General features: G+C 39.8%; 1 protein-coding gene across 1 annotated transcript in view; it reads right to left on the bottom strand.

The window, feature by feature from the left end:
- Nucleotides 1-289: 289 nt before the first annotated feature.
- CSTF3 (cleavage stimulation factor subunit 3) overlaps nucleotides 290-19501 on the bottom strand; it is a 77503-nt gene continuing 58291 nt past the window's right edge. The window contains exons 5-21 of the mRNA XM_042444217.1: nucleotides 18289-18386; nucleotides 15215-15281; nucleotides 15030-15064; nucleotides 14797-14923; nucleotides 13811-13888; nucleotides 13453-13615; nucleotides 12095-12204; nucleotides 11588-11704; nucleotides 11341-11415; nucleotides 9399-9542; nucleotides 9216-9318; nucleotides 7079-7148; nucleotides 5267-5462; nucleotides 3920-4073; nucleotides 3543-3637; nucleotides 3257-3317; nucleotides 290-1006 (exon numbers count right to left, since the gene is read on the bottom strand). Of these exons, the coding sequence (XP_042300151.1) occupies nucleotides 804-1006; nucleotides 3257-3317; nucleotides 3543-3637; nucleotides 3920-4073; nucleotides 5267-5462; nucleotides 7079-7148; nucleotides 9216-9318; nucleotides 9399-9542; nucleotides 11341-11415; nucleotides 11588-11704; nucleotides 12095-12204; nucleotides 13453-13615; nucleotides 13811-13888; nucleotides 14797-14923; nucleotides 15030-15064; nucleotides 15215-15281; nucleotides 18289-18386 (1896 nt within the window). The 3' untranslated portion in view covers nucleotides 290-803. The remainder of the gene's footprint in view (nucleotides 1007-3256; nucleotides 3318-3542; nucleotides 3638-3919; nucleotides 4074-5266; nucleotides 5463-7078; nucleotides 7149-9215; nucleotides 9319-9398; nucleotides 9543-11340; nucleotides 11416-11587; nucleotides 11705-12094; nucleotides 12205-13452; nucleotides 13616-13810; nucleotides 13889-14796; nucleotides 14924-15029; nucleotides 15065-15214; nucleotides 15282-18288; nucleotides 18387-19501) is intronic.

The following is a 19501-nucleotide window of genomic DNA, read 5'->3' as shown; positions in this document are numbered from 1 at the left end:
CTGAATGTGGAGCAGTTATAAAGTGGAAGATACCAACCTGTGTGTCATGAAAATACCAGCCTGTGTATTGGAGGGGAAAGATACACCAGTAAAAGAACTGGACAAAAGCTGCAATGTTCCACTTTCTATCCTGGATGCTGTAATCTGGCAGGGCTCTGGATGTAGTGGCAGTTCCCCCATAGATAGATACCCTATCACAGCCATGAATACTTGGGATTATTTTATTAGTGGCTTTTGGTTGGAAATATCTGAAACGTCTACTGTGCAAGAAGTAAAACAGCATGAGGCATGATATTACAGAGCTCCTTTATTTGAAAGGAATGTGGGTCTTCCCCCATTTTAAACTACAAAACAGCTTCCATTCATTCTGCCATAAATAAAAACAAAGAATAAGGCAGGACAGACACTACGTGAGCAAACTGAGAACAACTGCTTGGGTTCCAGAAGTGTGAATTTAGAATATTTCAATTATAAGCTATCCAGTTTTTAAAATAAAACTGTCAGAACCCCGATGAGATATTTTTTGTGGCAGATGGGGATACATTTGAAGAGCAATGAAGTACAGTTCAGACATTTATCATGGTTTGTGTTCAAAAACCACAATTTTCTTCTAAGATTCATCTGCTTTTCTTCTTTTCTGATGAAGAACCAGCTGGTAAAAAAAGAGGCACCACAGTAACAAAATAACCTCAGTTGCAAGATGTATGTTATAAATTTCAATCCCTTTTAAACATTTCATTTGTTGAAGGAAAAAAAAATGTTACAAGTCCTTTGTTTTTTCACAGTTCTATTTGCAACATGTTTCATCGGATCCGTTTTTGTTGTCTTGCTCTGTAAATGTCATGAATAGGAGGAACCACTGATCCTTTTTCCTCTTCATCATCTGAATCTTCGTTTGGTCTTTTGACAGATTTATTTAAAAGAGCATTATTTTCCAAAGGTCCATTTCCTTCCATTGATAAGTCAGGCAAGCCTCCAGTTATGATCCTTACAGCTTCATCTACATCTTTGGAACAGAGAAGAAAATTATTGGCTTTATGAGTAGTAGCAAGAGCATGTACATTTCTATACTGCTTACCGATGAACTAAGTGGTTTACAAAGTGTAAGCTAATTGCCCCCAACAAGCTGGGTACTCATTTTAGTGACCTCAGAGGGATGCCAGGCTGAGTCAACCTAGAGCCAGAGGCGACCCAGAGTAAGATGTTTACTCAACAGTTATGAAAATATATCCATCATAACTCATAATTATGGTCCGAAAGAGTGACATAAATATGACACATATTCTTGTATATAGTTTGGGAAACGCCTATAATTTTGTATTAAAATTTCTATAGTACCTTTTGGTTCAGTAACTCTTGGGAATGCTAATACATTTTCAGCTTGCAAGAGATTAGGAATTGTCTGAAAATCATTTGAAAATTCATAAGTGATTTCAGAGAAAGTTATCAAAAAAGAATAAATCGTAACTCCCAAAAATATATTCAAACAATAAAGGAGCCCTGCATGTTTCAAAGATAGCTCTCGATCAAAGACAAACATTTGTATTTATTTATTCAATCAATATAATCATTTGGTGTTTGAACTAGATATCCTTTGACAAATCATTTAAATACTTGAAAGACTGGGACAATTCTCTACTAGAAATACTGAGGAAGTAATGCGGATTTTGCTTTTGATGAATAGCTAAGCTTCAAACATGAGGGGCATATTACAGTTTGAAAACACTGTTTTAAGAGTACTATTCTTTTATGACAGTGCTTCAAAACATTTGTAGAACCATAGTTTAAGGACCACTGGTGTATACCCTAAATCTAGGAGAGGAGATGATGTTAAGTAACTGTTTCATATTCAAGATCACTACTTAGTCACAATTTTGACACTACTGCCACAATCATAATTCTTTCCCCAACCTCCTTTACCAGGCATGGGCTGCATGGAAAGAAGGAGAGCCATTCTGCCAACAATCAAAAGCATAGGTGGATGATGTTTCCATAGGTTTTGGGGAGTCAGGCCAGGAGAAGTTACATAGGCGCGGAATGCTGTGCCACCAGCAATACTAGGGTTAGGGACTGCGTGCCAACTGCACAGTCCCTAACCCTAGCACGGCATGGCAGTGGCCTAATGGCGGTGCCCCATCCACACGGGCACTGCCATCTTGACATAAGCGACACGCAGTATATACATGTTGCTTTTCATCGCTTATGTCACAAGTGTGCCATTGGCGCACTCGTGATGTGCACCGGGCACCATAAAAAGAACGCATTTTTTCCGGGTTCTTTGTACTCCGGAGGGATGCCGCGCAGTTTGGCTGCTGTGGCATCCCTCTGGAGGGAATCAGGTTGGCACCTGTACTGGGCCTGGACTCCATGAACAAATAATGTAACGATCAACTGTTTTTCCTGATGCAAAGTGTGAACAACATGTTTCTGCTTGGGATTTTTCCTCCAGAAGTGTGGCTTTGTAATGTAAGAATTTGTTTAAAGTTTATAACCAAATTTTCTGTTTCATTCCAAAGATTCCTGTAAATTTCAAGCTTACAGGAGTTCCCCATTATTTCACTCAATGTCTGCTTTGACAGTGATTGATAAATAAATATGTATTAAGATTAATACTTAGTGGAGTTCTGCTTGACTGGAGAATAGGGCATAGCTCATTTCCTTGCCACCCTCCTTCAGAGAGGAGCCGCAATTTGGTTTTGGCATCTTCTGTGAAGGGAAGGAACCCTTCAGGTAACTAAGGCGCATTACAGACCGCCTGAAAGCGGTGGTCTGCCGCCACCTCCATTTCCGCCGCCAGGAAGCTGCAGCCTCCAAATGGGGAGGCTTCCCGGCAGCAGAAAAAGAAGCCGCAAAAAGCTTCTTTTTGCGCCGCGCTTGTGACGCACAAGTGCGCAAATGGCGTACTCATGACATCATAAGGCAAGGGTGACGTGCGGACGCTAAGCGTCCAGCATGTAAAAATGGTGGCGCCCATGTGTATAGGGCGCCGCCATTTTACGCCTTCGTCATGTGCTAGGAGTGAGGCCAGTATGGACGCTAGGTCCTCAGCCAATCCTAGCACGTGATGGGGGAGGCGCAAAGGTGGGTGCAGAACGGGCCAAAATAATCAAAATGAACCCATCTTATATATTACACTGCCATCAGCTCCATATATTGTTGATATAGCAATATGTTTAACACAAAAAATTCAGAATGACAGGAATACAGTGACATCCAGTGATATCACCATATATCTTTTAACACAAAAACAACTTACTGTCTGGAAGTTTACACCGCCTGACAATCTCCATAAGCTCATCTACTTGCACAAATGGGCCCTGCCAGAGAAAAAAGACTGTTTGAGCAAAAACAGCTACCATATAACCATTATAGACAGTTTTAAATTAATTTAATATTGATTTTATTATCTGTATCCCTCCAGGACCTTTTCATTTAGGGTTCTAGATATTTTAGTTAATATAATATAGCACAATGTAATACAATGAGACACTGTGCTAAGAGATTACAAAGCTTGTAAGACTATTTAAAATATCATTACCGACCTGAAAACACACAGGAGGTGGAAGAAGCTTCATTAGAACAACAGCAGCAGGTGGGACTGGAAACACACCACCAGGGACTGGGTGCAAACCTGGAGCTAGTAGGTAATAAAGAAATACGCAGGCTCAAGAGATCTTGTGTTTAAAAACAAGTAAGATTAGTACTTATGGAAATTAACTGTTTTTCAATCTGGGTGATTTATCTTCCCAAGAACCATGCAAGAATGAGCAAAAACAGTGGAGACAGGTTACTCTGGCTGAAAAGTTTATTGTATTTGATCCCAGTTTAGGAAATAGCATGAGCTGATATTTTCATCTAGGACCACAAACATTCAAAACCTAAATGTCTTTCAGAAGTCTGAGGGTAAGTTTCAGCTTACGTGCTAAATGTCTTGGTTGAAACGGAATCATCTGCTGGGTGTCTGGTTTTGGATACTCTGGCTTCCTGTCCACTTCATCTTTTAGCACAGGTACTATTGAAGGAGCTACAACAGGATCTGGAATTATGGCTGCTAGTTTCGCACGAGAAACATCCTAGAAAAGTATATAGCAAAAGAAGCATAAATTAGATGTTTAGTATTGCATCACAGTAACTAATTTCCCCCCTTTTTCCTCAAATACATGTTAAAAGTAGGAAGCATCACAGCCATGGAGCAATGTTTCCCAGCAACAAGTATAAAGGCTGGAACCAGAACAATCGTGTGCACAGACTAGGCTAGAAAAACATCCCTAAGAGTCTGCTAAAGCAGCTGTGCAAACTTTGCCAATTTCTGAGTGAGTGGGGAAGTGGTCTGCCTGCTCCTAATAATTTTAAATTCTATTAGCTGCTTTTTGAATGGAAGTCTATTCGTAGTGATTTATATTAAAAATTAGTATGATTAAAAGGCAAGTTCCTATTAAATTTAAAGTATGCTTATGGTACAAAAGACACAATTATTTTTACAGGTAACTACCTCCTTTGGATAGCAGAAGCCTCATTGGGTAAAACAGAAGGTTTGATATCAGTATTTTTTTGGCTCAAGATGATTCTTATAGGAGCCAATGTGAGTTTTGGAATTGACCTTTACATCTGAATTTAATTTATTGAACCTTTAATGTTCTGGTCTTTAACAAACACTTAGGGAGGGGGAACATACTTCTTTGCATGCAAAAGGACTCAAATTCAAATAGGGCTGGGAAAGACCCCACCTAAAATGCTACAGAGATACTGCAAACCAGTGAAAGTGGTGATGTCTCCTTTACTGGACATTTAAGCAGAAACTGAATTGCCATCCATCAGGACGGTTTAAGTAGAGTTTTTTAGATGAGATAGCCTCTCCCACTTGGTGTTGTGAACCACTGCTTACAAGCAGTTTATCATATGATTATCATGTCCAAAGGTGGAATGAATTCCATCATGGGAAAATGACAGGATATAAATAAAATAAAATAAAGTTTAGTTCCTATATAATGTCGAAAATACTCTGTTTTTTAAATAATAGTCGTAAATAAAGAGAAGGCTTTTGTTAGGGGTACCAAGCTTCAAATGTCATCTAAAAGCTTACATCTAGCAAACAAATCTGTCAGAAGATTAACTGCAAACATTGGTGCACCTGCACCTCCAGCTAAATAAAAACAACAACACATGGATAAGTAGTGGGGAAGGCATACAACTAGCAATGCTGTGGGTCTGCACACTTTTTCAGCATGTATGTATATACTGGTCTGAAAAGTCTTTTTCTCCTTACCTTGTAACCAAGGGCTTTAAGTTCACTGGCAGAACAAGGGTACAGATCCATGAACTTATATCGGTCTACCAGCAAAGCTGTTTCTTTGCCCTCATATTCTTCCTTGAAAGCCGTAAATCTCCGTTTTTCCACTTTTAATATGCTAGCCAGGTCACCAATGTTGCTTTCAAAAGCTAAAAACCGGGCCCATATCTCTCTGTGAAGGAAGCAGAGAAAAGCAGAATAAATGCAAAGCATTCAAAAATTAAAGCCTACTTAGTGGTGGAACACACCGCCACAAAAGGGTGGATTGGGACTGGGCCACTGCTGCTCGGCCTGGCGCCACAGCAACCATATGCTGTGGCCCCAATCCACCCTGGAGCCGGCCCAACCCAAATAGAAGCAGAAAAGATCGGCTCCTATTCGGGCTGGTAAAAAGCTGCCTGGCCACAACTCCAGGGTGACTTCAATCTGCTCTGGCGGTGTGTAAATGCCACACCCCTGGAGCTTCTTGAAGCCGCCCATGTCTGGTTGACCAGGGCAGCATCTGGACGTATTAGAGGTGTGCAGGGTCTAAACTTTACAGGCCAATCTGTTCTGGCCCCAAAATACAAGGATTGTGGAAGCATACTTCTCTCACACTTGACATACAATGCCAAAAGCAGTGCAATCATCCACATCGATTGGCAGGCTTCAAAGACCCAATCCATGGAAATGTTTGCCAGCTGCTTGCTGTGCCTAAGAAATTCCTCTACTGTTTCCAGTGCCTTGCTACTCAGTGCCAATTCTATGCAGGCATGAAACTACTCCAGGAGACATAGGAGAGAACTATAGGGATTGCCAATTGTGGCAAATCACATCTCTGTCCTACAACCAGAAGCCCCAGCAGACTCATGGATCAATCACCATTTGCTTCCCTCAGCTGTTTCTTGCTGCCAGATGCTTTGATCCAGAAGGCCCTGATGATTATGGCAAAAGGTCGCAGAGGCCAGTCACTTCCTGCCCTAGCAAAGAATGCTCTCTGGTGAAACAGGCAGGATAGAGAGGGGCCTTCAAAGCAGAATAGAGAGAGACACTATATTGTATTTGCAAGCTGTGGTTACTCAAGACAATTTCTCACCAACACTGGCAAAAAACCCATTATTAACAGTTCCATACATTTCTAGCCAAAATTTATTTAAATCCATAGTTCATCCACTCCTAGAACAGGCTTCAGGCCAGCACAGAACTCAACTGAAGGTTGTGGAAGTCACTGACCCCTTGGAAACAACAGTAGGGAGGAAGGTATGTGTCTACATAAGGATAAAAGCAATGAAGGTATAAAACACACTGTAGAAATAATCCAGTTTGAGACAGCTTTAACTGCCCTGGCTCAATGCTAGGGAATCCTGGAAATTGTAGTTTATTGTGGCACCAGAGTTCTCTGACAGAGAAGGCAAAATATCTTACAAAACTACAGTTCCCAGAATTCCCTAGCATTGAGCCAGGGCAGTTGATGTGTTCTCAAACTTGATTTTTGCAGTGTCGTTTCGACCTAAGACTCTAGATCTAGAGTAGAGCCAATGTACTCACTAACCACTGAGTGCATATACTATTTATTCTCACAGTGGAGAAGTGAGCAGTGTCATCAAAGCACATTTAGGCATGTACAGCATGAATACCATAGAAAATCTAGTTTATAGCCCTTTTACAACAGCTGGCTCCTGATTTAAGACGACAATGAAAGTGCTCTCTCTAAACAATCCCTTTAATCTGTGATGTTATCTATGTTATACAAAGAACTACCAACATAGCAAAAATGAGAATTTGCAAAGGACCTTTGGCTATACTTACCCAGATTTCTCAGGTGGGAGACTGCCCGAGGTTAGTACACGTTCAAACAAGACTCTTGTATTATTATCCTCTGTTTAAAAAATGTTAAAAATGGAAGATGAAAATAAGCTTCAAACATTTTAATGGAAATTACAGGTTAAAATAAAACATTATTTCTAAATAATTTTGATTTAACTGAAAGGTGAAAAATCCTGCATACAATCTATAATTTTCTGTGGATAAAATAATACACTTGAGCTTGTTTATCCCATTTTATCTGAAGGCTTGTCCCAACATACTAAGGGAGGCTTTGGAAGTACACATACATGTCTCAATCCATACTAAATTATAATAATTCAAGAGCTAAAATAAGAATTAGAAATTTCATTTAAAAATTGCCAATAGCAGCATTTAAATATGAAACTGGAAGCGGTTACTTCTTATTTGACCTTTGTCTTTAGACACAGGGAGGACAGAGAAACAAAGAAAGGAGAGGAGATTCAACGTCATCCTCAGAGACCAAATGACATAAATGACATGGTCAGACCCCATGATGTAATCCAGTTTGTAGGGAAATTGCCCCCATCCACATTTTTAGTTTCTAACTCTGCTTTGGTGAATTGACTATCCTTTTAAAATCCTCATTCAGGTTAGACTCAATCTATAGAACAATTATGAATTTTTATTTCCCTCAGATATTAGTTTTATTATGTTTGAAATATTGATATTAACACTGCTTTTCACTAGGGGATGGTTCCTTCTTTTAAATAAGAGTTAAGATACACTACGTACATTGACCCGTGGATATGTTGACTCAGGTTTTTTGGGTCAATTTTCTGACCTAAATTTCTAGACTTACACATGAATATATACAGTAATCCAACTTTTATAAAATGATTTAACAGATATACTGCCTTGTATGAAAGTATCAAAATGTTCACTGGCAGAGGCTTGTCATGTGGCAATCCTCCAAGCTCTATCACATTCCATTACAGAGTAACTTTGCCAATTACCTGTGGATTGTAGTGGTGTGGAAGGTTGAAAGATAGCCTCAGGACCTGGTGGCGGGGATGGGGGGGAGGGGAGAAGAGGACTGCCTATCTCTGGATACAACCAGATCCCTGCCCCAATAATCCTTAGAACAAGACTGCCATCTCCACATAGAACTGAAAAAGCACTATCTGAAATCTTCAAGCCCTGCTGCCAATCAGTGTAAAATAACACTAAACTAAATGGACCACCGTTTTAACTCTGTATATGCCAGCTTTCTTACACTGAACAGTTAGGTCATTAGTATAGTCCTGGTATTATCAAAGAAGGAACTGAGAAACAGATGAATGAATGAATCCAGTTTTTCAATGAATAAACCCTACTAATCCTGTCAGCAATCACATTATACCATTTCTTTACATGTAACTGTGCACTGCAGGAAGGATCAATACCCACATTCATCTACATATTTAAGTCACTCCTCCGCCCCCCAGCACTACTGGCACAAGACCTGCTGAAACAAGCTTTTTCGGAAATACTGTTTAGTAAAATCTAGTTGGTCTACTGAAGAGGTAACAAGGCAGGATGCATACAGAAGGCCTTTCCCTTATGCAGGGAATCCATTCCGGACCCCCCTGCATAAGGAAAATCCTGCATATGCTGGAGCCCCGTTAAGAATGGCTTTTCCAGCGCGGCTTTTTCCTGTGTGGTTTTCAGTGTATGCTGAAAGCCGCGTATATCGCGCTCACCTGTATATAATTAATTAATTAATTAACTAACTAACTTTTAATTTGTTTTATTTATATACCGCTATTCCAAAGATCATAGCGGTGAACACCAAGTAAGCTAATTAGCAAGTAAGCTAATTTGCCCCCAACAGTCTGGGTACTCATTTTAGCGACCTCGGAAGGATGCAAGCCTGAGTTGAGCTTGGGCCCTTTTGCTGGTCTTGAACTCGCAACCTTGTGGTTTTGAGTGAATGGCTGCAGTACAGGCATTTAACCACTGCGCCACCAGGGCAGTTATCAGTACCATTTGAAATCTGCCTTTTTATGGATAACTCCAAATCAATTGCTCCTTTAAAAAATGCAAAAAATGCATAGAATTTTCAAGAAATTGAATCCACTCCAAACTCAAAAGTCATGAATTCTCTTTTCCTAGAGCTTACCATTTAGATGAGAAAGATAATCAATATATGCCAAGACATATTCTGGAATGTCACCATATTTCTTTAGCCCCAGCTCAAAGATCTTAAAGGCTACCGACTTGTCCTGCAAATTAAAAAACATGTTAATGGGGGATGGGGAAGAAACCATCTTTAAGGAGCTGAAGCAAATGTTTCACTTCTTACCTTACTGCAATAATACTCCATCAGAGCAGCTGTAACATAGACATGGTGGCGTGTCCGGACATCCTCTCGTGCCTTCTTAAATATCATTCTGCCTGATTTTATGCCTTCTGCTCGCCTTGCGAACTTCATGTACTGAATGTATACCTGAAGAAATAGGACCATCTTTGAGCTGTAGCTAAATATTCAGAAACCATTAAAGATAGTGTCATTTCATATCTAAATCTCCCTCCTTTTCCAAATGTGCTCACAGTCAAAGGAATAGCAAAGCTTCCATGCATTCTAGCTGTTAAATACTCTCCAATAACACACTACTTCAGCTCTCCGAGTTTATCGCACAGCTTACTTTGCCCTTTGAGTTGTTGTGAAAACCAAATGACACAGCAAAGATTATTATAAAACATTCACTTATAGAAACCTCTAGAAAATGTGTTTCACAAGCAGCTGAGCACAGAACAAGTAAATTAAAGGCAATTCATTTCCTCCTGTGTTTCTGCAGCCTCTGCCCAGCAATACATATCACACTTTGGGCTGCACATACATAACCCTGATGGATGATGAACTATGGCAACGAGCTGTTTGGATGAGAGGCAGACTAAATCCAGCCTCCCTCCCACTCCCAAATAGCTGACTGTTAGTACTGCTGATTTTCTGAGAATACATATGAGCAGCCCTAACAACTGGGGTGGGGGAGAGTGATAGGCATATAGCATCTATTTAGGCACATAGGGACCTGAACAGACAGGGCAAAGTAAAGCTGCTTCAAATCACTTTGGAGGTATGCTGTTTAAAGGACACATGCATCTGTGTGGCTTTAGCAAGGCTTCCAGCCAGAGCTTGTTGTATGTGTGTATCGCCTCTGTCAGATGGGGTTGTCCAAGTCCTTTTAGAATACTCTTCACTACCCAAATCCCGTGGTATTCACTGGCTAGCAGCCTGTTAGTGACACTTCCAGGTGGAAGTCCATCTTACACCTGTATGACTTTTTTTTTTTTTTGCTATTGCAGAGCTTGGTAGTATTCCACCCTCTGCAATAACTAAAGCACATCCTTGTCGGACTTGTCCTAATGCTGCGGTACGACTGGTTGGTGATGTGATAGCCCTGTTTATATATCTGACAGAATGTCATATTGAGGATGGAGCAGACTAGGACGCTGTATGAAAAGAGATTCCACTTCAACATTAGGAGGAACGTCCTGACAGTAAGAACCGTTTGACAGTGGAACACACTCCCTTGGAGTGTGGCAAAGTCCCCTTCTTTTGAGGTTTTTAAACAGAGGCTGGATGGCCACCTGTTGCAGGTGCTTTAACTGCACGTTCCTGCATGGCAGGGGGTTGGACTGGATGGCCCTTGTGGTCTCTTCCAACATCATGATTCTATGATTCTAGCCTCGTGGCCATTCCACTGTCACTGGAGAGTAGAGAGGCCTGGAGTCTCCATAGCCAGGTCCAGACTGACAACTTCATCTGCTAAGACCTCAGCTAATGTCCTTTGCCTCTGTCTATCCCCATAGGTAGATGTTTCTCTCATTCCACCCACCACTACCCACCAGCAATGGCATGGCCATTGTACATCCGTACTGGTAATAATGCACAGATATTATTGTCATCAATAGTTCCACTTTTTTTGTTCTTCATTAAACAAGAAAGCTAAAACCTGTTACCTATTTTTCACCTATGATTTCATATATCACACATGTGGCAAAAAGGTTCTTCTGTGAAGCAAAATACCATGGATAATGTGCAAACAGAAGTATAGCATGATAAACTTAACATTTGGAATGAAAATTATGAGTAAAAAATAAAGGTAACCATAATTTATAATGTACCTTTGAGATACCTACCTATATATTTTCTGCTGGAGAACTGTCAAGAGAGAATCAATGCAGAAAATTCTACATTTTATTATTTAATCAATGAGTGAAATGCTGAAAACTAAACATACCAAAGTGGGATCAATATCTTCAATAGCCAGGAGCCGGTTATATATGCTGTGCACCTTCTCATATTTCATTCGGCTCTGCACAAATAGGAAAAAAAAATAAAACCAGTTTTCTCAAGCTTATGCTCAAAATGATACCAGTACTGCTCATCTGATTATGTGAAAATTAGGATCTGCAGCCAAGAATATTTACAGATAACAAAAAAGTTTTAAAAAGTTGTTTGAATGAACAGTAAATCTAAGGACTCACCTCCTCATAATCGGCATATGCAAAATAAAGAAGCATGTTCTTTTTTAGTAGAGTGCTGATGGCTCTTTCATAGATATTTGCAGCTTCATCACTGAACAGTTTAGCATTATTCATGTCCTGGAACCAGAAAAAAAACTAATGAGAAGGTATGGGTTAAGGCTATTGGGGGGAAAACAGATATAAAAGAAACAAACTGAGGTGCACATGTTAACAACCAAATAGCTGGAAGACTTCCATCAGGATCTTATTAGAACTGAATATTGGTACTTTCAACAGCAGAGGGAGAGCATCCTACACTGGAGACCCTTCTCTACTGTTGAAAAAGCATGACATCTCCGCACATACCAGCTTTTATTTCCTTAGAAATTTTCTTTTGTATTTAAAATACCACATACTTAAAAAAAAAATCCCTGAATGACATATTTTTGTATGAAATCCCAGTAACAATTTTACTATTAAAAACCAATGTATATAATAAACATGTTTTCATTTCACCCCTTCTCTTACCCCTTTCTCAGCTAGTAGCTTGCTGGATTGCTCAAGATATTGTGCAGCTTCATACCAGATATCAGGATGATGGCCCAGCACCAGCAGACACTGCTCATATGCAAACATTACTAGAAGACAATGATATAATAAATATATCTAGCAGGTGGCACTGAGAAAATACTTGTTTTAATTAATGATTCTGACATTTAACTACATATTTAGCCTCTTCAAGGTTCAGCTTATAAAATATATGCATGATTCCCCTCAGTTCTCAGCTTTGTTGAGCACATCTGCAAAAGGGGGAAATCTAGTACTGGCCATCCCACAATTTAATTATAAATTTATTTGTTTTCTATTCAATTTTCCCCCTGAATGGGACTCAAAGCATCTTACTGTATAAAATAAAACAGAACATCAAGAACAACCTGGAGTACTACATTTTAAAAAAGCATTAAAATTTACTAGTGGTTTCAGAACCATTAATCGAATTCTGTCCTTGAAACTTTTGGTGGTCGATGCAGCGCAATACTGCATTCTGTTCCCAGAGTAAACTTTAATTCTACTTGCATTTTTTGGGCATTCTTCTTACTCTGCTCTGGGTTTTGAACTGTCTTTGCAACCTGAGCAATCCTAACATTACTACTTCAAGGGGCATTACTAGAGTCTCCTTGCAGATTACATATTATGAAAAATGAAGAATATCAGTGTATTTCTAAGACTACACAGGCAAGAGGAAAAGAATAAACCCTTATTCTGCCCTTGCTTATTATGTTTAAGAAAAGTATTAAGTTGGAGAAAGTTTCTTTCAATGCTACCATTGGTGGATAAAAAGAGTAAGTGTTACACTAGTATATTTCATTCCTGAGAAAAAAACGAAGTGGAATTAAACCTAATGCAGTGAAGGAGACCTAAACACGCAGGCCATTCCTCTAGATCTGCACAGTGAGTAGATATCAGAAGAAGACACCCACAGCACCTAATTGCCAATTATGGAGTTATGCCTCCAGCCTCCCCTTTTACAACCAGATCGAGGCCACGGCAACCGCACACTGCGGCCCTGATCTGGCCTTTCCAGGGCATGAAAAGGAGCCTCAAAAAGCGGTTCCTTTTAGCACCCTGGAAAGGGCGCAACAGCTGCAGCTCCGTGGCTTTATGACACTTTTTTCGAGTTGCGTCATGCGGACCCAGTGACAGAGGAGCGCTGTACCATCACATGCTGTGTGGCATCATGCTGCCCTGGGGCGGAGCCAAGGCGTGTGTCATATGGATGGTATGTCCTGACTTCTCCCCCAACCCAGCCTTTAAGGCCAGTCTGCACAGGGCCTTTTATCTTTTTAACATTATTCCTGAAGTCAACTGCAAAAATATGCCATTACCTCTTTTTGTTATCAGGGTTTGGTCTTCAGTACGTAGAGGATTGCTCTTTTCCCACTGTATATATTTCTTCCACATGTCTACCTGCTGAGCCTCTTGAGGGGTGTTTTGTGGTGGGACAGAGGGAGCATTGCGATCTAGACCTTTCATCACAGTCTCGTATTCCTTAAGAGGGAAAAAAAACACAGCTAAAAATAGGAATTGTATGCAGGATGAAGCATTCACTTTAATGGGATTTTAAGCAATATTTTATAGTACACTTTTAACAACTCCACTTCATTAATCATTTGTTGCCAGTTAAATATTAATGCTGCATTTAATTAGAGGAAACAGTTAAGGAAAACAAATTAGAGTTTGCACCTTTGCCACACGTCTTGCATTCATATAATCTCTACTGCGATCTTCAATCATTTTCTTAGCTAAATGGATATTGATTCCCTGGGAAAAGAAAATAAACATTTAAGCTCTGAAATCCTATGTACTTGGGAGTAATGAACTCAGTGAGACTTACATATGAGTAAATATGCACAGGACTGTTATTCCCTCCTTCTCTCCAAATATAAGAGACTTCTTTTATTTAATAATGTCTCATTTAGGAATAAAAGCTCTCTAATCACCTTTGTGCCCCAAAGCCTCACTTTAGAGGTGAACAGCAGATTAAGGCAAAGTAAAAACTACCTCATTTTTCTGTAGAGACAAAAATAGAACTGGACACCAGTTAAATTAAGTATGGCTTTTCTTGCAGTTTACCATACTGCAATTTCCTCAAAGTCTATCTCTTCCTGTCCAGAGTGGGAAAGCACCCATCATTTGGATTACTGCCCTGCATAGAGGGAGAGGAGCTGTTTTACTAGCAGTCCATCCTCTGTTCTGACACACAGTGGCAGGGAAGGATTCAATCAGACCCTAAGCTTCCAGCCAGTGTAAGGAATCTCTTTGCTCCTCCAATGGGAGACAGCTTTTCTCACTATGCAAGAAATATCATCAAATGAAGAATGGCAGGCTGGCCAGCAAGTATTGGAGTAATCATTTGAGTACTGGACTAGAACTTGGAGCTTCCAGGTTCTTGTTTCTACTGAGCCTGGGTGATTTGGGGCCAGCCACTCCCCTATAGTCTGTCTTTCCCGAGATAAAGTGGGGAGGACAACCATGTAATCCCCCCTCCCCGCCCCCCCCAATTCCAAGCAATTCTGTTTTCAATTGTAGGAGAAAAGCAGGCTTGCAGAGAATGTATTCACCAGGTCACAGAAGAGAGGCCTCACTATTACAAATGCAGGAAAAGAGTTGTATCACACAACAATCTGTCACCTAAATCAAGCTGGAATGCCAGGCATCCTTTTAGTTACCTCTTCATACTTGTTATAATCTCGCCAGAGTTGCTCAATATTAATCATTGGGTTCACGCAGCCCCGCTGATAAACCCTACGAACGGCAGTTATCCTCTGGTTTTCTGCATAGGATCCTACTGCTTCACTAAATAGTGAGGTGAGACAGTAACATGTCAGCAATTACAAACTGCAACCTATATACATACCAACACTGCATTAATTAACAGAGAGAAAAAACAAAGTGTACTTACACGCCTTTCAAAAAATTGATGTAATCTACCCAGATCTATATAAAAATATACAGAATGAGAAAAATAAAAGTTTAGTTTGTCAGCAAGGCCTTGAGTGCTCTTTTCTCACAGAAAAGCAGAGCACAAGTTTAAAAAACAAGTACATAAGCACCATAAACATCTATATGAATTTTGGGGAAATATACCTGGTAAGACATTATTTCCATGCCGATTTTATCCAGAGCAAAGTCATATGCTTGGGCCATTTTTTCTCTAAAGAAAAAATACATGTGCTATTAAAACCACGTGTTAACTTACAGTACTATTAAATTTTAATAGTCACTCTTCTAAACAGCAAACTAGTAATATGCTAGTGAAGACATTAATATTTTTAAAAGTAAACCTCATATTTTGGTGCTGATGATCATGGCCAAGATCGGTGCTTCTTTGTGGTATCTGTGACTCACACAAATGGGTTATCCTGCACCTGTGCAGTGCCTCTTTCAGTGTGTTCTAAAGTGTTTTGGAGGTAGCCCCACACACCTCTGCTACCCCTATATAAGGGGCTCATGGCAAAACCTGCCAGTTCTTTTTTTGTCCTCAGCTGCAGCTGCCTCATCAGAAATGGAGGATGTCTTCTGAAGTTCGATCATCAGCATGGACTTCTAGCCATGCTGGCTCTCAGGGCTTCCTCAGTACTGCTGACTTCTTGCAAGAAGTGTGTTGAATGTGGTGCTAGGATTCTGGGCTGAGATGGGGATTTGAGATGCCTTCAGTGTTTGGGCAAGTCCCATATCATTGCCTCAAGTGTGCACTGTGCAGGCATACACAGTGTGGGCCAGATGCAACAGACAGCTTTAAAGCTTTCTGTATGAATATGCTTTGAAACCACAAGAGTCTGTAAACTGTCAGAAGGCTTTGACTTCATTTGAAGTACATTGTATCATACTAACTACTCCCAGGAAATGCTACATTTCATTTTAAAGTCAGGGTTTTAGAAGATATGTGGCTTGAGCTGTTCAGAAAACTGTATGTTTGTGTTAATATTTAGAAATTAAAAACATGTTTATTCATATTATGGCACTATTTATTTATTTATATTTATCCCGCCTTTCTTCCAAAGTGAGACCCAAGGTGGCTAACATACATAAAACACAACAGTTAAAACTGTACAATTAAAATTGTAAAAATATAAAAATTACAAATATAAAATTTAAAACATACAAAATTAAAATTAACCATCCAAGACCATCCCTCTCATCCTCCAACAAAACCAAGCCTGCCAGATCTCAAAAGACTATGGTGGCCTTATTCAAAGTTCATGCTAATGACACAGGATTTTACATAACTGTGTGTTATTTGTGTGATTTCATTGTCACAACTTCTACTGTTATTGCTGAGCATGGGATGAAGTCAAATATATATTTTTAAATGAATGAAAGGAAAAATAGTGGCACTACGTTTTCTGCAAGTCACTTTTACTACAATATCAAGTTGCTTTTCTAATTGTCAAGAACTTTAAAACGTAGTTTAGATGTGTGCTATATGTTTCTAAAGAGAGAGAAGCTAGATTACCAGCCTGTAAAAAGGCAGTTTTTCCAGGGCATCTATGAGTTCCACGACCATGCAAGGAGGTCAAGCTATTCTTCTCATCGCCTCCCTCAAATCTGATTTCTCTGCACTATGAAATATGGAAGCATAAGAAGCCTCACAAATAGCTTTTGGGGATTGCACCTTCACTGGACTAGTAAATCCACAAACAGGAATTGATTCTTCTAGTACTTTGCGATGATTGCAACTTCAATTAGTCCAGAACATGGCAGCCAGGCTGATTACTGGTAAAACCAGAAGCAATGGGATAACATCTATTCTGAGATCGCTCCACTGGCCTACTAGTTTCCGGTGCAGTACAAGGTGTTGGTTATTACCTTTAAAGCCCTAAATGGCTTGAGTCCAACCTATCTGCAGGACTGCCTCCTTCCATACAATCCACCCCGCACAATTAAGTTCTCTGGAAGGAACTAGGCTAACCGCAACCACTCAGAGGACCTTCTCATCAACCGCTCCTAGATTATGGAATGGCCTGCCAGAAGAGATCTGTCACATGACCAGTCTAGACAGCTTTAAAAAAGCTGTTAAGACAGATCTCTTTTGGCAGGCCTTTCCTGAATAGAAAACCCAGACACCAATTTGAACCCTCTTATGTCTCTGAATTCGCTACAGTTTATTGCCTGATTGCTGATATTGATGTTGTTTGATATTGTTTTAATGTAGGATTTAAATTGTTAAGGTTTAATTGATGATTTAAAGGGAGGGTGGGATAGGGAATTTGGGATTGTATGTAAGTTTTAACTTGTAAGCTATCTCGCTTGTCATTGACAGAGAGGCGGGATATAAATAAAAAATTTATTATTTTACTATTATTTATTATGATTGTTTTGAAAGTGCCATTTACTCACTTCCCTCACCAAATATGTATTATAATCAACAGCTTGAAGAAATCAAGAGGCAGATTTCACAAAGGAAAAGGCCCCTACAAGTGAATGAAAATCAATCACCTCAAGAACTTTTTATGCCTGAAGCAGAGCGCTAATTGTTCTGCCCCTGCTAGTAGGTAAATATGTTGATATTTACAACACACAAGCCACTAAGTCATACTGTGCCATAGACAGTCCTGACACAAGCCATAATTAGCTACACAGACAGGCACAGACCATCAGGTACTCCACTTGGTAGCTGTGCTGCTGCACCTACCACAGTTGTATGCTCCCAACGGCACATGCCGTTGGTGTTCCAGCCCACAACTAGTGTCAGAATGCTGAATTCCTTGCTCTTGGTTCCTCAAAATAAAGCATTATGGGTGAAGTGACCACAGAGAGGCAGTTCTGCTGCTGCTTTTCCAAGACTGTTGAATTTTATTAACACCAAACAGATGGTTTTATGATACTTCATGCTGAGAAAACATCACTTCCAATTGAACAATGAACTGGCCCTGAATATACTAAGGTTTTTTTGGATGCTTCACTTCTGCGATGGTATCACAAAGGAATGTGAAAGGGGTGTTGGTCTAGAAAAGGATAAAGAGGAAGAGAAGGAGGCAAGTCTACACAGGATCTTGCTATACATTTCAGAGCCTACTCTCTTCTGTCCAACTTCTTCTGGTGCAACTTGAAGCACATAATTTCACTAGACTATATGAGAGGAATGGGCCTGATAGAAATTACCTAATTCTGTCTTTTCCCTAGAGACTAGAAAAACTGAAGAACAAATAATGACTTACTTATAACTAGGTAGCTTTCCTTTGGTTTCTCGCACATATGAAAGGTAGCATTTCCATAGGTCAATGTGTAAAACTTTCATAAGGCACCTCTGAAACAACTGTTTTCATTAGTGGGAGAGAAAAGAAAGAGGAGTCCATAAACAGACTTCAGCAAACTCTTAAGAGATCCAAACAATAATCATTCCTCTATATTCATTTAATGAGACACAGGGATCATTTCATGAGTCACAACCCAAATAGTCATACATGTAAAGATATTACTGGTGGAATAAAATGCAACACAGAAAATGCCTACTACATCCAGGACAGAAGCCTTGCAACTTGGATGTCTTCTGCTTTATCCAGTAATGTGACTCCTAGTATTACCCAGGTTGCATTTTGCACATCTTAAAGTATAGGTATGATTTATTCAGAGTACATATCCCAGGCATCTCCTATTTAAGCACCTATAATGATTCAAACAAGTGCCTGTAGAAATGGCGGAGGCTGCGTCTGCACTGCAGAAATAATGCAGTCTGACACCACTTTAACTGCCATGGCTCAATGCTATGCAATTATGGGATTCTATGACAGGGAAGGCTAAATAGCTCACAAAACTACAAATCCCAGAATTCCATTGCATTCCACCATGGCAGTTAAAGTGGCATCAAACTGCCATTATGTCTGCTGTGCAGATGCAGCCAGAAACACTTCAGTCAGTTCAGAACTTCTTCAGAGGATATTCTCTAGGTGCCCTTGCCTGGAGAGGAATAAAGGTTAACTACTGTAAAAAGGACCTTCTCAGTAGCTGCACCCCAAATATTTATTTATTGAAAACTTATAGTTCATCCAACTGAATTCCATGCCAATGGATAAAACAATTCATACCAATCACAGGAAAGCCCTTCCCATAGGGGCTTGCTTGGAAAATACCTAGATACCACTCCAGCCCCAAGCAAAGACCATTTTAATAGTTTTTTCTGGACCTTTTAATCTGTTCCTGACTTAGATTGGTTTCACCCAGTTTAGAATGTATATGTACATTGATTTTACCTGGCCTAAATTTGTTTCATTGTATGCATTTCATTTTTGTCTTTATTGTAAACTGCTCCCAAGAACATGGTTATAGGGTGACATGTAATCTCAAATAAATACTGTATTTAATAATTTTCTTTCCAAGAAGTATGCGAGAAGTAACTGCTGAGCAATTCTACTCAATAAATGGTGTACTCAG

The sequence above is a fragment of the Sceloporus undulatus genome, chromosome 1, assembly GCF_019175285.1.
Source record: "Sceloporus undulatus isolate JIND9_A2432 ecotype Alabama chromosome 1, SceUnd_v1.1, whole genome shotgun sequence".
NCBI classification, from domain to species: Eukaryota; Metazoa; Chordata; class Lepidosauria; order Squamata; family Phrynosomatidae; genus Sceloporus; species Sceloporus undulatus.
Note: the sequence above shows the minus strand (reverse complement) of the source record. Positions and strands in the feature narration are given on the sequence as shown.